This window comes from Photinus pyralis, unplaced genomic scaffold, assembly GCF_008802855.1.
Source record: "Photinus pyralis isolate 1611_PpyrPB1 unplaced genomic scaffold, Ppyr1.3 Ppyr1.4_LG3a, whole genome shotgun sequence".
Taxonomy (NCBI): Eukaryota; Metazoa; Arthropoda; class Insecta; order Coleoptera; family Lampyridae; genus Photinus; species Photinus pyralis.
This window is the reverse complement of record NW_022170509.1, coordinates 13851832-13871335: the sequence shown is the minus strand read 5'-3', so window position 1 is coordinate 13871335 and position 19504 is coordinate 13851832. Positions and strand designations below refer to the sequence as shown.

At 37.7% G+C, this 19504-nt stretch overlaps 1 protein-coding gene across 2 annotated transcripts; it reads right to left on the bottom strand.

Moving 5' to 3' along the window:
* Positions 1-3178: 3178 nt before the first annotated feature.
* LOC116165525 lies at positions 3179-19219 on the bottom strand. Of its 2 annotated transcripts, XM_031480037.1 has the most exons (11): positions 18675-19219; positions 18346-18387; positions 18113-18296; positions 17878-17974; positions 12463-12576; positions 4372-6764; positions 3965-4276; positions 3778-3915; positions 3657-3727; positions 3456-3607; positions 3179-3375 (listed from the first exon to the last, which is right to left on the bottom strand). In XM_031480037.1, exons 1-11 carry the CDS (start codon positions 18690-18692, stop codon positions 3240-3242), a joined length of 3657 nt encoding a protein of 1218 aa, XP_031335897.1. In that variant the 5' UTR covers positions 18693-19219; the 3' UTR covers positions 3179-3239. The 2 variants fall into 2 exon arrangements, with proteins under 2 accessions (XP_031335897.1, XP_031335898.1); XM_031480038.1 differs by lacking the exons at positions 18113-18296; positions 18346-18387; positions 18675-19219 and having other exon boundaries at positions 3179-3389; positions 3443-3607; positions 17874-17974.
* Positions 19220-19504: the final 285 nt, after the last annotated feature.

The window sequence follows — 19504 nt, the reverse complement described above, 5'->3', positions numbered from 1 at the left end:
TTCTACGCACCAAAATTAATAAGAAAAAGTGTTTTCCCGAGAAATTTTGGTGCAGTCAATTTTTGGTAAAAAAGGAAGGTTGTGTACACTGTCTTTTTTTGAGGCCCTCAAAAAAGATTGTCTCAATCGACCCGGAAAAAAAATTTTCTTATAGAATGTGGCCTGTAGAATCCATAATTTCAAACAGTTCCAAGATTGGGCTACTAGTTCAAAAGTTACAGGCCTTTGAATTTTCTTTCGAAATTGGTTTCTAGTCTATAACTTTGTATTAAGAAGTCGAATTGTTTTGGATTATTCTACGCACCAAAATTAATAAGAAAAAGTGTTTTCCCGAGAAATTTTGGTGCAGTCGATTTTTGGTAAAAAAGGAAGGTTGTCACTGCCTTTTTTTGAGGCCCTCAAAAAACATTGTCTCAGATCGACCGATCGAAGTTTTCTTATAGAATGTGGCCTGTAGAATCCATAATTTCAAACAGTTCCAAGATTGGGCTACTAGTTCAAAAGTTACAGCCCTTTGAATTTTTTTTCGAAATTGGTTTCTTTTCTAGTCTATAACTTTTGATTGAGAAGTCTGATCGAAAAAGTACGAATTGTTTTGGATTCTACGCACCAAAATTAATAGGAAAAAGTGTTTTCCCCAGAAATTTTGGTGCAGTCGATTTTTTTTAAAAAAAGGAAGGTTATACACTGCTTTTTTTTGAACCCCGAAAAAAAAATTGTCTCAGATCCACCCGGAAAAAAATTTTCTTATAGAATGTGGCCTGTAGAATCCATAATTTCAAACAGTTCCTAGATTGGGCAACTAGTTCAAAAGTTACAGCCCTTTGAATTTTCTTTCGAAATTGGTTTCTAGTCTATAACTTTTGATTGAGAAGTCTGATCGAAAAAGTACGAATTGTTTAGGATTCTACGCACCAAAATTAATAAGAAAAAGTGTTTTCCCGAGAAATTTTGGTGCAGTCGATTTTTGGTAAAAAAGGAAGGTTGTACACTGCCTTTTTTTGAGGCCCTAAAAAAAATTGTCTCAGATCGACCCGGAAAAAAATTTTCTTATAGAATGTGGCCTGTAGAATCCATAATTTCAAACAGTTCCAAGATTGGGCTACTAGTTCACAAGTTACAGCCCTTTGAATTTTTTTTCGAAATTGGTTTCTAGTCTATAACTTTTGATTGAGAAGTCTGATCGAAAAAGTACGAATTGTTTTGGATTCTACGCACCAAAATTAATAAGAAAATGTGTTTTCCCGAGAAATTTTGGTGTAGTCGATTTTTGGTAAAAAAGGAAGGTTATACACTGCCTTTTTTTGAGCCCCGAAGAAAAAATTGTCCTAGATCGACCCGGAAAAAATTTTTCTTATAGAATGTGGCTTGTAGAATCCATAATTTCAAACAGTTCCAAGATTGGGCTACTAGTTCAAAAGTTACAGCCCTTTGAATTTTCTTTCGAAATTGGTTTCTAGTAGGGAATGCAATCCCGCAGGAAAATCTCAATCCCGGTATTTGCGGGATTGTTAGATGTTAATCCCGCGGGATCCCGGAATTTGCGGGATCTCGCAAAACTTTAAATAAATTGTCAAATAAGCAATTCTGTGCGGTTAACTTCTGTATTAAAATAAATCGCTAATTATCACAATATTTAACAAAAAAGTACTTTCGGCCTAACTTAGACCTCAAAAAAACCTTACCTGTAAAGCACAAAAAGTCTTCTAAGGTGCCTCAAAAATCATTGTACATTTTTAACGAAAAAAGTTTAACAATTATTTAAAAAATAATTCGCCGTTGTCAGTTTCATTAACAAAGTAAACAGAGTCGTTCCCTTGGTCGACAAATTCCTCAGTCCTGCAAATCCCGCGGGATCCCGCTCCATTTATGTGCGGGATTAATCTCGCAAAACTGCTGCGGGATCCCGGTATTTCGGGATCCCGGTATTTCGGGATCCCGCAATCCCGGTATTGCATTCCCTACTCACAACTCGAACTTATTTGAACGAAAATGAAGGTAACTGCTAAGTTTTCAGTTTAATTTCCTATGAATGGTGCGCTGAGCAAAAATAGTACACCAGAATTCCAAAAGTGTAAAAAAATTCCAGAATTCCATGACTTCCAAAACTGCAAAATAATTCAACTTTTGAGACCTTTCTCGAGACTCTCACTTTTAAAATAGGCGCAAAATTAATTATAAACCGTACACCTTCACGTTCTAAACGGTAAAGAAAACAAAAACTCGGAAGCAGGCCCGTTCGCGGATCTTGTGCCGTTTCCTCCCCTCAACCTACCGACGGTTTCATCTCCGTAGGACGTCCAAGTTGCAAAACGCGAAAACCAGAGGGCGTCTCGAAGTTATCACTTTTAATCGCACCACAGCAGAAAAACCCTCCTCGGCGTCCTCCACGATCTCCGAATGTTTGGTAAAATCACTAGTAGTAGCATAGTAAAGGTACTAGTTTTCGAGCTACCAATTTCATAAATTCTATAAGAATTCCAAAATAGTTCCATGAATTCAAAGAAGTTGTATACCAGAATTCCACACTGATTTGCCTCTATGGATCCTAGAGTAAGAATTTATAGAAGGAAATTGGAGAATAAACTGAGATTAAGGGAATTGTTGAGTTTTCAGTTTGATTTCAAAGTGCAGGCTCTCAATTCGAAGCGAATTTGAATGTCGATGTTTGAAATTATTACCTACACACTCATTTATTTAATGAAAAATGCTGTGACTTGTTTTAAAATTGGGAATGAGGAGCATGAGCTGGAAGCTAGAACACAGCGCCGTCTTTTAATGAAAAATAGTTACTTACTGAAAGTATTGATCCAACAGACTGCGATTACAGAGGTCTACATCGCTTCCCAGGTTTTCTTTTTACACCAAGCGGCTTTAGTGATGGTGAATGCTAAGAGGGAGCCCCAGAAACGTCTTCTGCTACATTTCGCATTTGCTTTCATTTTCGTCCACCATTCGCAACTGATCATTTAAAATATTAGTCGTAAGTTTGCTATGGCAAAATGACGTAAAATTTGTGTTAGAAGCTCTAAAAGATTCAACGAAATCCAAAATATAGGTAGTTCCCCAGTTTGTTATCTCTCTTCCTCTGTAAAGTGGATGAAAAAATTGATTTTGCTGTCAAAATTCTCCAGATATAGTATCATTGACATGGCTGGACACAATAAGAAAGTTTGTGTGGCAGGTACTAAGATGCATTTATTAAACATTTCATATGAAATTACAAATACTTATAACATTTACGAATTTCTGTACACATGCTTAGTAAGGTCTTTTTCACTCATGGTGGCTGCTCGCGGTTTGCGCTCAGGACTAATAGCATTTCCGGTGACTTTCAATAATTCGGGAATTCTTCTAAGAATCTCCGCCATATGACTGTAAGAAGAATGCTATTAATACACACAATAACCCTATGCGCCATAAAGACGAATAAAATTAGTACTTTTGGACAATACCTATTATCCGTATCTATTTCTAGATAATCACCAGGTGACAGATGTCCTCTTGGTCTATTTAAGAGAAGCCTTCTAGTACTTGTACGTGTTTGTCTTGGTTCCACAATAGAAAAATCTCTAATGTTTGATCCAAAATGGCCGCTTTCACACAACTAGAAAAACAATTTGGGATGATCGCTAAAATGAATTACCTCAGATTACCCTGGTAGTTTTGGCACCTCTCTGCTTTAGGTGTGGTAGTTGCCCAGAATGTTTATTAGTCTCCGGTGCGCCTAGAATCACCTATTGGTAGGTTAACAAAGTTGAAGAAAAGGTATAATACCTTTCTTTCTAACATTTTTTTTTGCAGCAGAGTCATCTGGAAGTGATTTTTTGTTGTGGGGAAATGTGAGACGCATTTCCAAATCGGGTGCAAAGTCTCGTCCGCTCGTTACACCGCTCACGGTCACCGTCCATTCACCTACGCAAAATTATGGGGGTTTCTGTTTGTGTCCTGTACAAATACCTACCAGATGTTGATTTGTTCGATGGGAATGAATGTGAATTTCTCGCTCTGCTCTTTTTCTGCGGTTGATTTTTATAAATCGATGGCAAAGGATATAGAATTTTCGTATGTTTTTCTTGATCGCTACTACTCCACGTATCGAAACTATCACGAATAACTGAAGGAACTACATGTATTTGACGATTAAGCTTTTGCTCTACATTCTGTGCTTTCGTATCATCAGGGCTGGCCATAGTATAATTTAGGTGTTGGTTGTAGTCGCATTTCAAATTTTCTTTACAATCGGTTCTATCAGCAACCAACTTATGCGTCCTTCCTAAATAAAATTGAACTAATTGGGTACTGATTGAACTCAGTGCTCTGTAATTATGTGCAACTATAGTTTCAGATACTTTTGTGAAAGACTAGTACCTTCTTCAGAAGTGCTGTCTTCACCTTTAGGAACCGTGTAGAATGTAACCCAACCTTTTGGTACGGACGACTCATTCTCTCCACTTGCTCCCTGTTTTCGCTCTTCTTTCTCGGTACGCTTAGTTGGATCGGAAGCATCCTCAGACGAGGATTTCAACGAAGCGCGCTCCTCTGGGATCGCCTCAAATATCTGTTGATACTTATTGGATTGTCGAAGAGGAGCGGGCGGGGTCACCGGTGGACGTTTCTCGACTTTGTGGTCGCTCGCTTTGTCTTCGGGTGAACTTTGCGGTTCGTTCTTATTCAAAGCGTCTATTAATATGTTGGCAATTAGCTGGTCAATTTTGGGGTCATCTTCTTGGCCTTGTTCGAAATCCAAAAATCTCGGCTTTTCATTTTTAACACTTTTGGAGATGCTTGGCAATTTCGACTGTACCAAAACCGGGATTTTGGAGTGTTTCGTCTTGGGGTGTCGTCGGGAACTTTCGCGATGAGACAAAGGTTCGATGCAGTCTACAATCTCCAAAATTTCAATGTGCTTATTTGAGTTCGTGAATTCAGTCTTATGGTAAATTCGATTGGGGACAACGCTGTAGGCGTAATCTCGCTTGGTGATGTACAACGGCGATAGCTGTTCCAAAACGGTGTGTTGCGTTTTTGAAATCCAGTGTGGCGGTTTCTCGTGTTGGTCTGACTGAGGTTTTCCGATTTTTTTCTTATTCTGCTTTGACCTTTCCTTGGGTTTTTCTAAACCTTCACTTTTTGGACTGGTTTTACATTTCGTTTTTTTCATTGATTCTATATTTGGCAGTAGCGGTTTGGTTTTTTTCTTGCACTTATTGGAGTTAATGTCGGGCAATGAATTTAATAACCTTTGCTTACTATTGTCGAGGTTCATCTGATGACCATTATCACTTGCACTAACGTAATTGCTGTCCGATTTTGCCGAGTCCTTTGTTTCGCGACACTTTTGTTGACGCCTAATCTGCCGATTAGACAACCGTTCCCTCACTTTATCCGGTAGATGGTCTGCCACCGGCTTAACTTCGGTATTCGAATTAGTCTCTATTGGTATGAAGAAAACCGACGCCTTTTCATATTTATTGGATTTAATGCTATTGTCTGGTAACAAAGGCGAAATGTCTCCTCTGACTGGTTTATCATCAAACCTGCTGTTAAGATTCATATCTGTATACGGAGAACATGACCCTTCCAGGCTGTCTACTAAACTAATATTGTCTTCCTTGTCGGTCGAGTCGGCCGAAGAAGTGTTGACTTCCATCGACGTGGTACGGGGTACAGCTGAATATCTAGGTACAACAGTTCCTTGCACTTCAGAGCTTTTTCCATACAAATCAGTTCGCGCAGTGCTAACCATGCATTTTAAGATCCGATGGTGATCTGCGTTGACAACTTTATCTTCTTCCGTTTTTAAATAAAAGCTGGGCACCTGTTTGACTTGGATAACATGAGGTTCTGCTGTAGGTACGTCACGACTACTGACTGCGCTTATATTAATGTCAGTGTGCGACGATTTTCGAGCGTCTTGCATGACCTGATTGAATATTAGGTTTAGCGTTGATTGGCTCAATTGAATGTTAGAAATCACATTTAAATTTGTGGTGGTTGCAGTCTGAGTGGAATTATCATTTAATCCCTCAGGAAGTAACTTATTGTTCACTTGCGGTATATTTTGACATTCGGTTTCGCCAACATTTCCATTTTCTTCAATGAACTGATCGGAAAATACGCTTGTGTACGCTGTTGAGTTATCGGTTGAAGCGGCAGTGAAGTTAGTATTAGTGTTGGTGTAGGCTGAATCAGAATTGTCCGTGGTTGTAGTGCTACAGTTTTCTGAGTCAGCCTCGGTAACGCTGGTGTTTTTCGTTGTGCTCGACCTGCTATTGTTGGAACTTGTTGGATTTTCCAATGATGATGAACTAGGGCATGTTTTCCGTGATCGACTAGAGCTAAAATGTGACTTCAATTTGGCAGACTCTTCTGGCGGAATTTTCTGTTCTGAAGCTTGGGGTTGTAATTTTGTGTTAACGACCTTTTGGGGTACAGGGGGCGTTTTGAACTCCTCGCTTCCACATTTGCATTTGCACTTTACATGCTCAGGAGAAGAAGTATTGGAGTTCAAGCTGGCGTTTGATTTTCCGTAGTGCCAATCATAAAAAGAACTTGAAAATCGCGAAGTTCGCTCCGAAAGTGGCTTATACGAACCCCATAACCGTCTCAATAATGTTGATTTTCTCATGAAACCAATATCACGCTTTTTACTCAAATTTGAGTCGCTACCGATGCCACTTTCCAATCGCCAGTGACAACTTCGTACGTCAGAAGGCGGATGCATGTCACTATCTTGAGATCGTTGTTGTACCAACATGTGTCTAAAAATCACATCATTATATTATGGTATGCGACAGCAAAAATGTACGACACAACTATGACTAAGTAATAATAATAATAATAATAATAATAAGTTAAAAAACACAATACTCCTTCTTCTCAGAAACAACCCACTCGTATACAACCGAAACGCAAAAACCGTAACAGCACCACAGGCTCACAAAATACTGCAATATCTCCACCAAAAACCCAAGCAACCTCACAAACACGACCTCAGGAACAAAGAAACACCATAAATACAATTAAAAAACACAAAACTCCTTCTTCACAGAAACACACCACGTTATTACAACCCACTCGTATTCAACCCAAACGCAAAGCCAAAGAAACACTTACACAATAAACTCCATTTAATAAAATTACAGGAATTATTATAATGATTTTTTGTTTGTTTTGTTTTCCTCTTTCCTGATAGCGTTGGCTATTGTGCCCATCAATAGGTATGTTGGTAAGTACGAATTACATTATCCCTAGATGTCCAATGTACGTGTGTGATTTTTATTTTTTTTTTATTTTTTTATTTTTTATTTTTTTTTTTTTTTAAGGACCCTACATAACTTCACCAGACACAGACACAGACACTAATCGTTACTTGATTTTAATCCGTGCGATTAGTTAACCAGGCTAGACCTGAGTTCTCACAAGAAACACCGACCATAATAATAATATATATTAATTCCCAAGACAAATTTTGAATTGCATAGGATACGTCAGACACAAAAAATACAATTAAATACAATTTAAAAAATGTTGGTCATACACAATACAATGGACAAAAAAGAAAGAATGCAATATAAATTACACTAGAGATCCGCAATTTTTATCAATAGAATTTAGAAATTCATCAATTGTATATGGTGCATTGACTAGAAGAAATTTTTTTAAAGAAGTTTTAAAGCACTTTATTGTTCCCTGACTTCTAAGTGTACTTGGAAGAGCATTAAATAATTTAATGCCCATTGACGTACATAAGTTGAAGTTGAAGTACATAAGACCCTGCAAATATCGGTTCATATTTCTATATATAACGTCATAATCTCATAATTCTCTGAACCTTCAGAAGACCATGTAGGGTAGAAGAGCAAATTAACCCCAAAATTTATGTTCGCTGGGTGTTATTGAGAAAGATAATTGGTTTCAAGACGCACGTGGTTTAATGCTGATAACAAAGAATACAGGTGCACGACTTTTTTTGCAAGTAATTTTGTTATGGAAGAGGGAACGTTTCAAGCGCCCTTATTGGTGTTACATTGGAAATGGCGGCAGTAGGAGTATGATCATTTTGTGGCGGTGGCGTTCTGATAAATACGAAATTAGAAAGAAAAATTTAGCTTGTTAGCCTCAGGCCGTACGCCATTCGTCTCGCAACGGGAAAACAGCGTGTACGTTTCTGACCGCTAATTTTGTCAAGTAATTGACCTTTTTGGTTATTTGAAGATGCAGCTTCGTCGGATTCAGAATAATATGGACAGATGTAGTTAAGTTAAAGTACGTGCAAAGCAATGGTAGTAGGTAGTTAAGGAAACCATTTTAGAACGATATTTTATCAACAAAAGTTTGAAGTGTTTTCCGTCTGAATACCCATAAGAAAGAAATTTTGTCCTTTAATTGAACAAACCAGCTCGAGTAAATGTAACGGGCTTGTGTCCCTCTTTATTTCAGGTTTTTTTTGTGCATGTGTTACAGAATACATTTTTTGTCATTGTCAATCAATTAATTGTGTTTATTTGAAAACATTGTACGACCCAGATAGAGTTTTCATGTTCAGATTTTTCTATTTGTGCCCAAGATTTTGCTCAAGTGTTAAACAAAATTTGTGAAAATGATTCCTTGGAATTTTCGGAAGTTGATCGAGGCTACCGTGTCTTCTAAATTATTAATTTCGAGTCATTATTAGGATTTTGTTTGTAACGAATGCCAGAGGCGTACGGATAGAGATCATAAAAATTCTAAGTTTCAATTTTGGATTTATTTGAGCTAGCTGATGGGAAGGTGTGGGTGGTGTAGTTGACCGCACGCAATTGCGCACAGCAATGGTTATCCAAAATAGAAGATACAAACCACCCCTTAATTTAGTGTCCTGTACTTGAATGTGACAGTAATTCAATTGCGTATTCCCTAAATTTAATTTCTATACAACCATTACTACTCATACAACCCCGACAGTCACCGGTGAATAATTTAAAGCAAGAAAGACAACGCACCAGTGAGACGGAAACTCCATTAACTCCGGTGTTTAAGGTATTCGAGGGGTGCCATCACCCTGAACAGTCGGCAGAATGTAACAGGGATTGTAAAGAAGCGACGCGACCTAAAACTCCTTCCTTCATGCTATCATGCTAAAATGAATCCTTAATTTGCTCCCCTTCTCAACACGGCTCCGTAGATGTAAAGTGAGTTGGTTGACATGTGCTAAATAAACCCAAAAAATATCTGTCTAATCCTGTACAATAAAGACCACAACCACTTCCTTGCTGCTTCCAGGATGCATATTTTTTATAAACGGCAGACTCGTCCGCATTCATACGAAAATTGACTCTTCCCTACAACCAGTTCGGAATACGAATTAAGTTTTATCTTGATTGAATCTGTGCCATAATGTACTGGTGGTAAGGATACTCGGCTTGCAACCGGATAACTGGGGTTCGATCCTTTGCATAAGGTTTTTTTTTTACAAAAATGCGTATCCCAATTCAGCATATAATGTCTTCTAAAATTTTTTTGGATCCCAATTCGGCATATATTGTCTTCTCCATTTTTTTGAAGAGCAAAGTTGTACAAAAATGCTGTGAAGTTATCCGAAGGGATAACACACCTGCTATTTAAGGAATACGTTGATTTTCCGCCTTTTACCTCTGCGGTTGGGTTATTCTTTCCCGCCTCTGCGCAGGTAAAATTTTGAAACAATCGATTACACTGAATAGATAAAGACCAGAAACTCCAAAACAATCATACAGAAAATTCTCGACTCCGCAGCGGGCTCCCGTTACAGGGTACTTGATGAAAGTCCCGAGTTTCGTTTATATCCTGTTTTTGTTACCCTACTCCTCTCCCAATAGTTTTGGGCATTTCTGGCTAGTTTTTGTTAACAGGTACGAAAGATACTGCAGTACGTGTGTATATCCTGGATGAGATAAATGAAGCGAGTCATTCTAATTAAAATAAAAGCGAGAACAGTTGTTAAATACGTCTACTCGTTACCGAATGTTGAAAGACAAAAAGCTTACGCTAGCGCGAGTTGGGCAATTAAGTAATTTGTAAAAATGCGTCACGCAGTGCAAAATATGCGCCAGTCCGTTAGGCGGATCCTAAATAAAGAATTTAAGCCACAAGCGAGTCAGCATCTATATAAATCTGTCATCATATTGCCGACGAAGATTTTAGCAGCATTTTCAAGAAAGAAGCCGTGAAAATGTCCATTACGAAACATAGCCAGCCGGTTCTGTGAGCGGTCCGTGCAGAGCACCAACTTTAATTCAACGTCCAAGAGACAATCAACGAGAAACCACGCCCAGAAGTGTGATCGGTCCGTACATTCCGAACCATTTCCAAGTCCCGGGGACGGGATCAAACCATTCCATATTGAAGCATCCACGACCACGAAAGCGCATCGAGGACAGTGCATAAACAATTATTGTACTATAGCGTTGTAGTGTGACCGCTTTCCGTATATTTGAACTAGCGTCGTAGATAGAATGATGATAAAAAAACTATTGACCAGAAATTTATACTCAAACGCCATTTAATGGTGTATATTTATATAAACGCGATTTAATATCTCCTACCTGCGATTTTCATTAAGTTGGTGTTTTTGTGAACACCGAGCGCTTACAAAGTTTTAGCCCTGCGCCTGAAATTTCTGAACATATTAACGTACTGCAGTTCGATTTATTTTTATTGTATGCGGTGTTTATAAAGATGCAGTCAATTTTCCTTTAGCACATTGAATTTATTTCATATACGAGCATAAATAAAGTTGAATATTCCCTATCAATACGAAGTATGTTTCTGTGAATGAATGTGGTTTAACCACTTACTTTACAAGATTGTCCTCAAACCCCCAATTTCTAATATGTCATTCTATTGCAGCAGAGGTGCCTTAAAGAAAATAAGAACCGTTTTATAATTTATTGATTATTGAGTTGCCCTTTGCTCTTTTCTTAAGAGGCCAGAAGAGGATCACTGCCTGACAGTTAGCATGTTACATATCACACCCCATCTAATTAGGGGTAGAATGCAGTAGAAGAAATAAAATTGAAACATCCATTACATTCGCAGACGATAGGTACCCGGTCACCAAGCAAAAGTGGCCAAGGGAAAATAATGAAAATTGTGCATTTCATGTCATCGCCGTTAGGGGGCCGAACACGCACTCCAAAACAGAAAAACTGTATATTCTCCAAAATTTGTAAGAGGATAGTATAGTATTATCGTAAAATCGACATACTTAGAAAGCCGATCCCATCTCTTTTTCTGTATCGCTTGCAACGGATTCATGGATTTAAAAAAAAAATCAATACAAGAAATTTAAAGCGGGCGTCTGAGTGTTAGTTTTATTCCATAGTGAAGATAAGGCGTTCTCTATATTAAATCATCCGCGACTTCGCAGTCATTTTGGTTTCCGGGAATATGACCAACGCCACGCAGACAAGAAATCTGGCTTTCTGAAACAGCACTTACCTAGGTATTCGAACCCAGCTGGGTTGCACAGAATGTAACGAGGTGGTGCTAACTATGAAACACAGATGACAATAGAGAATTAAGAAACTAGGCCCCCATGCCTATGGTAAAGTGAGCTTACTTGAATTTGATAGCGTTTTATATTAATTAAGGTCATTGTTTATGATTCTTGAGTTAACATATTGGCACTCCCTTATGCATGATTGTGCTAGGCTGCCTAGTTCATCGAAGCATCAGTAGTCATTACATGTGACCTTGTGACGGGATGAATCTGTGGATTCCAAACCCAACAAGTTATGCAAAAAAAACATCAAAAATAGTTGTAGTCTAAATTTAGCGAAAAGGTCTCATAATACTGCAATTGTTCGGACGTAATTTGGAACAAACATTGACCTGTATTAACATTTCCAATTTATCTATACACGTGGTCAGCAATATACAACTTAATTAATGACCGACTTGACACAGAGACCCCAGCAATAATTAAGCCAAAACGTTCAAGATGGATCCCTATAAAATATTTAATTATACGTCCAGTTCGGATGATTTGTATAGTAATTGAGATTCTCTGGCACGACGCCAATTCAAATAAAAACATGTTGAAAGATATTGAAATTTGTATATCTGGGAGCTTTTTCATAAATAAATCTGCAGAATATGATACAGATCGGAGACAACACAGAAATTTTAATCAATCGTCGACCCTGTAAGTCCTTGTGGAATATCCCGAAGTCCTGCATGAGTTTCTTGTTTCTCAAAAGCAATTTTTCTTTCGTTTCATTTGATGAGAAGTTCAACGCGTGGAATTACAATATTGAAATTGCACCAAAATACTGAAAGAGTTAACCTTGATGTAAGACGGAAACATAATAACCCTGCATATGAAAACCTTAGCACGAGAACTTTGCATAAACACCCCCGTGCGTGCTACACGTAAATAATCAATGCTGAAACTTATACAAAAGAAAATGCAAGCGAAAGACTTACAAATGCACTTACTTTCTCATAATCGTTTCAGGTGCGCTCAGACGTCTTCGTAGCAGAACCGGTGATGAAGTATCTGACGATGAGATATTTTTTCGAGAAAAACGTTCATCCATTTTTGAAAACGTGCTAGAAAAAAACAAAAAACTTTAATCAATATTAACGTTCTACGCGAAATTAGGTTTAATGAGCACTTTGGACGTTCGATACAAACGCGTGTATTCAACTGCTACATTTTCCCTAGCGTCTCTGGCGCCGGGAGTTGTTCATATGAATTCCGAAGATCTCCGTCTCGTTTTAAGTGCAATTCCTGAATCATATTTTATATTCATTTAGGCACGATACGTGACTGGTCGAAATTTTCCCCGACATCATCGAGATTTTCCTATAGGTAAATATTCGCTGTGGGAATAAAAAAGTTTAATCTCGAGATATCAGTCGAAGCTACCTTAGGAAGTTTAATATAAGTTCCTAGTAATGAGAATTTTTTTCCCGTTTTTGCGTCCACGATTTCCTTTCGGGGTAAGCGTAGCGCAATCAAATTTTTCTATAATCTGATTAACAACAACCAATCTAAAAATAAGCGCGGCACGATCTCCCATGAACTTCATTAAAAACGAAAAATGAATCATACGCCATATGTTGCATTTTATTTTAACAGCATCACTTGGGGTGTGTAAGAATTCGAAGTGGAGGCTAAATATATATACTTCTCCACCTAATCGAACCATTAATATAAGTAATTAAGAACTATGAGGAAATACCCTACTGTTTTCTCGATTTATGAATAAGATATAGCGCTTTTCACAATGGGAACGGACAACAGGGTGCTTTTGACCCTTATAGATCGAACGGTAAATTGCTCTTTGACGCAGCTAATGAACCAAACATACGTGTTTGCGACTCGAAAGCAGTTGAGCATACAATTACAGAGTATCGTTACCGATAGTATGAAATTAATTTAAAAATAAAAAACTAATAATCCCCGTCGATATTTGGTCAATCGATATGCCAGGTGACCAGTTAATGGACACTTAATAATAAACGATTCGGGTATTCATATACGGAATAAAAAAAGTAATAGCTACCTGCAAGTGAAATACGATTAATTCTAAGTTTAATTAGCTGGATACAAATTTACTGTTGGAACATTTTCCAACTGATGTTGGAAGGCGAATGCGCTAGTATGGCCACTTTTAGCTTTCTGATTTGAAGAGATTTTTTTTTAATTTTAACCACAGATGCTTCTAGACAAGCATATCGCATATTGTAAAAATCAGATGTGCGCATACGCAGACTGCCCTCATTTAAACAGATAGGTTTCGAAAGTTTAAACATATATCCTTCTAATATAAAGATTAGCTTATTGTAAAAATCGGGTGTGCGCATGCGCAATGTCAACTTTCTAATCTGTAACTTATTTTCCTTGTTAAACATCGTTACATGACCTTTCGGAAGGTAGTTGCTGATCAATCCATGGAAAATGCGCTATAGTTACTCGCCTTATCGCTGAAACAGTACTACAACCTAAAATCTATTATACCCATAGCTTGCACTAGTTATACAGAGTGGAAAGTTTGTCTGGAACATCTTCAAAACAACATTTTTATGGTATCCAAAAAAAGTTTCTACCATCTACCTACTTCAGTACACGTCTGTTGCGTCCCTTTTGTAATTTAATTTTCCCTTTAACATTTCGTTTACCATATGCACCACTTTACCTCGTTACCTTCCGTTTTCCCTTCCCAACTTACTTAAAGTGGGCTTGGAAACAACCATGTGCGAAAAAAAAATGGAAATCGAGAAGGGTAGATTGCGTGCTAGAAATCCACCAAAGCCACCAACTTGGGTCATTTGTCGCCAAATAAGAAAGTCGACAACAATCAATGATTAGAATTAACAATTAGTCGTTGTCGCCCATCAGCAGTTAGCCCCAACCATTTAGCAACCGTCAATTCCTCGTGGCTGATAATTCAACCCCACCGTCCGTCTTTGTCGCTTGGTCTATTAATATGTCCTGTCAATTTGAATTTTACAGTGAACGCCTCTTGCCGGTCATTGCCAAGAAAGGTTCATATTACACATTAATTTAATTGCGTAAGTACATTTCTCGTCAATTTCCTAATTAGAAAAGGCACGAGAACGATTTCCTTTCCATACAGTCCACTTAATTAATCGTTTAATAGCCAGCGTGTAACAACGTCAGTGGCGTACTTCTGTATAGTTAAGGGGGGCATTTTTTTTAAGTTGATTCACAAGCTAAATGGTGTACACGACTACTAGTTTTCATTACACATTATTATTAAACGGTACACTTCGAGAATAAATAATTAAAACAAAATACGACCCCTTGACCATGCAGAAGTAAGGCACTGACCACGTATTTAAAGTACGTATATTGGATACCACAAAAAAGCTTTAAAAAAATTATTTTTTTGGAATATACAGGCTGTTGCACACAAACCGTCACCTAAAAATACTCAGGCTCTCATTGATGATCCAACATAGTTTTTCATGACCTATCAAAAGAAAATGTTATCATGATCATTTCACTTCCGGGTTTACCGCATGTGAACTCTCATATTCATATTTTAAATAGAACTGCACCCTGTATTTTATTGCATTTTCGAAATCTACATGAAAATCTACGTCGTTTACCACATTACCCTACACCAATCATTGATGTAGTCTCACTTATGCAGCTACAGGTAAAACCCCAATAAATCATCCCCTGAAACTGATATCTTTTCTAGACAAAAATGCTTGCTTCAAAAGTATCGTCTATAACTCGCTGTTTAATACTCGGACAAAAACGAATTTTGCCCTTTATTAAATTAATAATTCTAATTAGTTCGCGATAGTCAATAGTTTTTGTATGATACGTTCTCTCGTAAATACCTCGGGCCTCACGTTGTTGAGACTTCATGTGCTTTTTTTTTTACTTTTGTTTGCATTTTTTGCTAATAATTCATGTATTGGCTACAGTCAAGAAACGTTGCTTCCGATACTACTCTTATTTGAAAACTTCGCTCCTTAATAAAAATGTGGGTTACTATTTGAAAAAAAAACAGTTGTATGACGTCACGGCGCTAAAAACTCATATATTAAAAAAGTGGAGCCAGGGATCCCGGGTGAATAAGGCTTACTTGTGTTTTGTATATGGTGTTATACGGTTCCAATGATGGTTGCATGGATTGCGAAATCTGTAAATTTTTATCTTTAACATTTGCTCTCCGTTTTTTTGTAATAAAACCTGGCACAATTTTTCTCGGTTAAACACACAAAATAAGGCATTTCGAATACATAAATAAAAATTTTAGGTTGCTATTTGACAAAAAAAAAAGATCAATGCCCATGCGGCGTCCAAAATTTTTTTTTTAATTCGGCCCGTTTTTTGTTACCGTATGCCGAATATACATATCCAAAATTTGAACAAAATCCGTCGAGCCGTTACCTCGGAAAATTGCCAACGTACGTAGTACGCATGTTGTACGTACGTAGAAGGAAACAAATTGTATTCTTTAAAAGTTGCTTAAAATGATCTAAAACCTCGACATTTGATGAAACATGTCCAAAAAAACGGTGATCGCAAGTTCGAGCCAGGAAATTAAAAATCGCTAAATTGCTAATTACGCGAAAAAGAAAGTCTAATATGAGCGCATGTATATAAAAAAATAGGTGGCGCATGCGCAAATTTAATTTTTTTATTTGTGGACCAATTGTAACGAAGCACCGATTTTCCGCTTTGAAGTTTACATACTTTCATGACCACCTGGTACGTGAACATCCGGTATCTGGAGACCCTTCGTTACGAAAAGTGTCATGTCGATGGTATTTATGTCGGTTCTAGGAGTTCGAAGGTAAAAATAATTGATTTAATTTCTAGAGTTCTGTTTCAGCCGCCTTTACCGTAAACAAAAACTGTAATTAATTCGCCGTTTGCAACCGTTCCCGTAAAGATATTTCAATTATCTTGGTTGCGTCCGAAAGTTCTTACTGAACCGGCGTTCCCTTCATGAAATTGCCGAAGTTTTATAAAAGGTAACGCCGTTGTTTGATGGGGATCTGTTTGCCTTCTACATTTTTGCTAGTTACAACCGCCGTATAAATTTTTGATACTTTCCGCAAATTTATTTTGCATTCATACCGTTTAGTTTTTGCTTTTGCATTAAATGTATCGCACCGTATTTACAGCGTTTGCTTTTTCTTGCATCGTACCTCTTTCGTGTTTCGTTTTAATGCATTTGATTTCCCGTAAGACACCGGTAATTAAATTGTTTTGTTGCTTTCATTCCCGCTAGGGAGCTCGCCGCATGGGCCGTGCGTCGTAATTTTGTTTTAGTTTAGACCAGGGGCAAGGTTAAATCCCTTGGTGGCGCTCGAGTTCTCGTACCATTCCGCCGTTTCAGTTAAATTTAGGTAATACATAGGTATATTGATTTAATTGTGATTTTCATTTAATTAATCTTTATTTTTTTGGTCTCACTAATTCTTCGCTTTATTTTAAAGCAACCGATTGTGCACGGACTTTCCGGCTTAGTTCCTCGCACAATTTTAACAGAAGATGCTTCTTATAAAAGAAAATTGAAAACGTATGTCGGAAAATGGATTGCGAGTACGCGAAGCCAAGGTCTTAAAGCCTTTCCACAAAAATAAAAAATGTGCTGTTGTGGTCACTTTGTGCGCCCCTCCTTGGGTCCGTTCGTCCGTCCCTACGGCTGTGTCGCTTTCGGATCGTTATCTTATATGAGCAGGTGAGCTACTTTTTTTGTTATTTGATTCGTTATGAAGTCGAGGCTTGCACCAAGGAGGGCGATTTTTTCTGTATCTTACAAAGACAGTTAGCAGGCGAGTAATCCGCCACTAATGGGAAGAACGACACTGACGCTGATATCTCCCAAAGGTCCCACACCACATCTCAATATAGCACCCTGGTATCCACCCTTGTTTGTGGTGAATGTTGTGAGTAGATTAAGAGACCCTGTAGTTAACGTACCCAGTGAACGTCGTCCCAGTTTTTTGGCATACATTTTACAAAAAAAAAGGACTATTCTTAGGGAACCTCCCCAACCCTTAGGCCATGGAACATAGCTGTTCGCATATTTGCGTTATTTATAGTCAAATGAAATAAGTAGGCACGCATTAATCAAAATAGGCATTTTTCAGTGAGAATTAGAAAAGCCATGCACACTTATAAATTGGTACACAGATTTATCATAAAATCTAAAATGCTCCTCTAAACTTTACCCCAGATAGCGGTAGCTGACCTGAACATCCTTCATTAAAAAATGCACACAGGCAGAACTACTTGCGAATTATTATTGTCGCCTTACATCGCAAAAACAAGCGTTTGCAGTTTTAAATTTTGTGGTAACATCCACGTAGGTGCTCAAAAGCGTGGTGAAAAAATTATAATAATAGCTTACCCACCCTTTTGAAAAACCTTGGGGCGATATCCACACTTCCTTCAGGGTGTTTAATACTTCTTGCAATGACAGGAGATCTCGCTGTCTGCGTTTCACTCGCCCTGGATAAAATCACAAAATTACCTTCTCCAGTACATAAATTCGTTGCGTTCGATATATTTATGAGTGAAGTGAACGCGCTTTCTTTGTCTACGCTTTCAATACAAACAAAAACGCCACATCAGGTTTTACCTACCTACCTGTGAGATACTTGGCTAATGCGTAAGAATAAGTTCTGTGAGGTTTAAAGCGCGGTCTGGTTGGAGGGAGAGGGCGCCAGAAAGTGGTGGCAGGGCGCCGCGACGCCGGCAATACGTTAGAATCGCATCCATGAATAGCGAACGATGGCGATAACGCAAAAACGCATAAAGGGACTTTCGGCACCTGTCAACGTAAATTATTAACATTCCATTCGGCCAACAAAATTGTTTACCTTTAGCGATGACGTTGAAATTCTTGATCCCTCCGGCAATTGCTAATTGATCGCCCCAAAAAAAAATCTAATATAAGCACCTCAAATACATTTAACTTATCTGCCGCCTTAAGTACATAATTGTAAAATAAAAATAATCTAAATTACAAACAAGATGGTGGTTCTATTTTACGAATCTCAAATAATCAATAAAAATTCCAGACTTAGCATAATTTTCGGTGTTGTAATAAGACCAATCAGTTGTTAATTTAAAAAACTGCACCGTTAGCAAAATAAAATATTTGAAATTAATAGCGCGGGAAAATACAAGCGGCTACATTCAAAGTCACCTTTACTTCTTCTTCCATACTTGAAAAAATAACATTTTAGCACATTAATAATTTTGTTATTTAACCAACTGGGAAAGTTTCAGACACTGAAAATGAATGATAACGTTTTCCTTCGTGCGTTGTTTCGTGACAGGCTGTACCTTATTCATATTGCATTAACTTATTTAGGTGAATCAATATCGAGCACGTTTCCTTCATTACCGCATTATTCTGTAAAGTGTCAGGTAATGGAGTAATACAATCGGAAAAATAATTAAATACTTCTAAACGTTCATTAATAGTCTGCGTATTGTTTAACCGTAATAAGAAATCAATCTATTATTGGAAATGGGATTCGAATCGTGCGCGCGCCTTACATCTGCATGCAACATAAATGGCGGGAATGGCGGCAACCAATCAGAAAGCAGCACCGTGGATGTGGCTCCCGTACGGTCGATGTGAATATATACACTTTTTAACAAGACTTTTTGATTTTTTAGTATTTCTTAAGGATTTTTAATGTAAAAACATACGGTTTTCGTCAATATTGCGACAAAAAGCTGTATGGATAGTATGACAAAAACGCAAATGAAACAAACTCAAAAACTTTTATATAAAACGTTTATTACAAAAAAAAATTCGACAGCGTATAAATAGTGTATTTTTGTACAATTAAATCTACGTCCCGACCTTTTTCATTGTGCCCAACTTCTGCAATTTCTTTTTCAGAAAACATCAGTGGTAACTTATCATACACGAGACAATTTTTATACAAACTTCAAGAGACTATAGAAAACGTTTATTATACTATGACGTAATAGCGGAGCGACATCGCTAGGCGACAAAAAGGA

Excerpts from the sequence above, each read along its gene's own strand:
- LOC116165525 (XM_031480037.1), bottom strand. Across the intron at positions 18,297-18,345 it reads TTTCAACGTCATCGCTAAAG|GTGCCGAAAGTCCCTTTATG; the intron begins GTAAACAATTTT and ends TTACGTTGACAG. Across the intron at positions 3,728-3,777 it reads AAAAAATGTTAGAAAGAAAG|GCGCACCGGAGACTAATAAA; the intron begins GTATTATACCTT and ends AGGTGATTCTAG.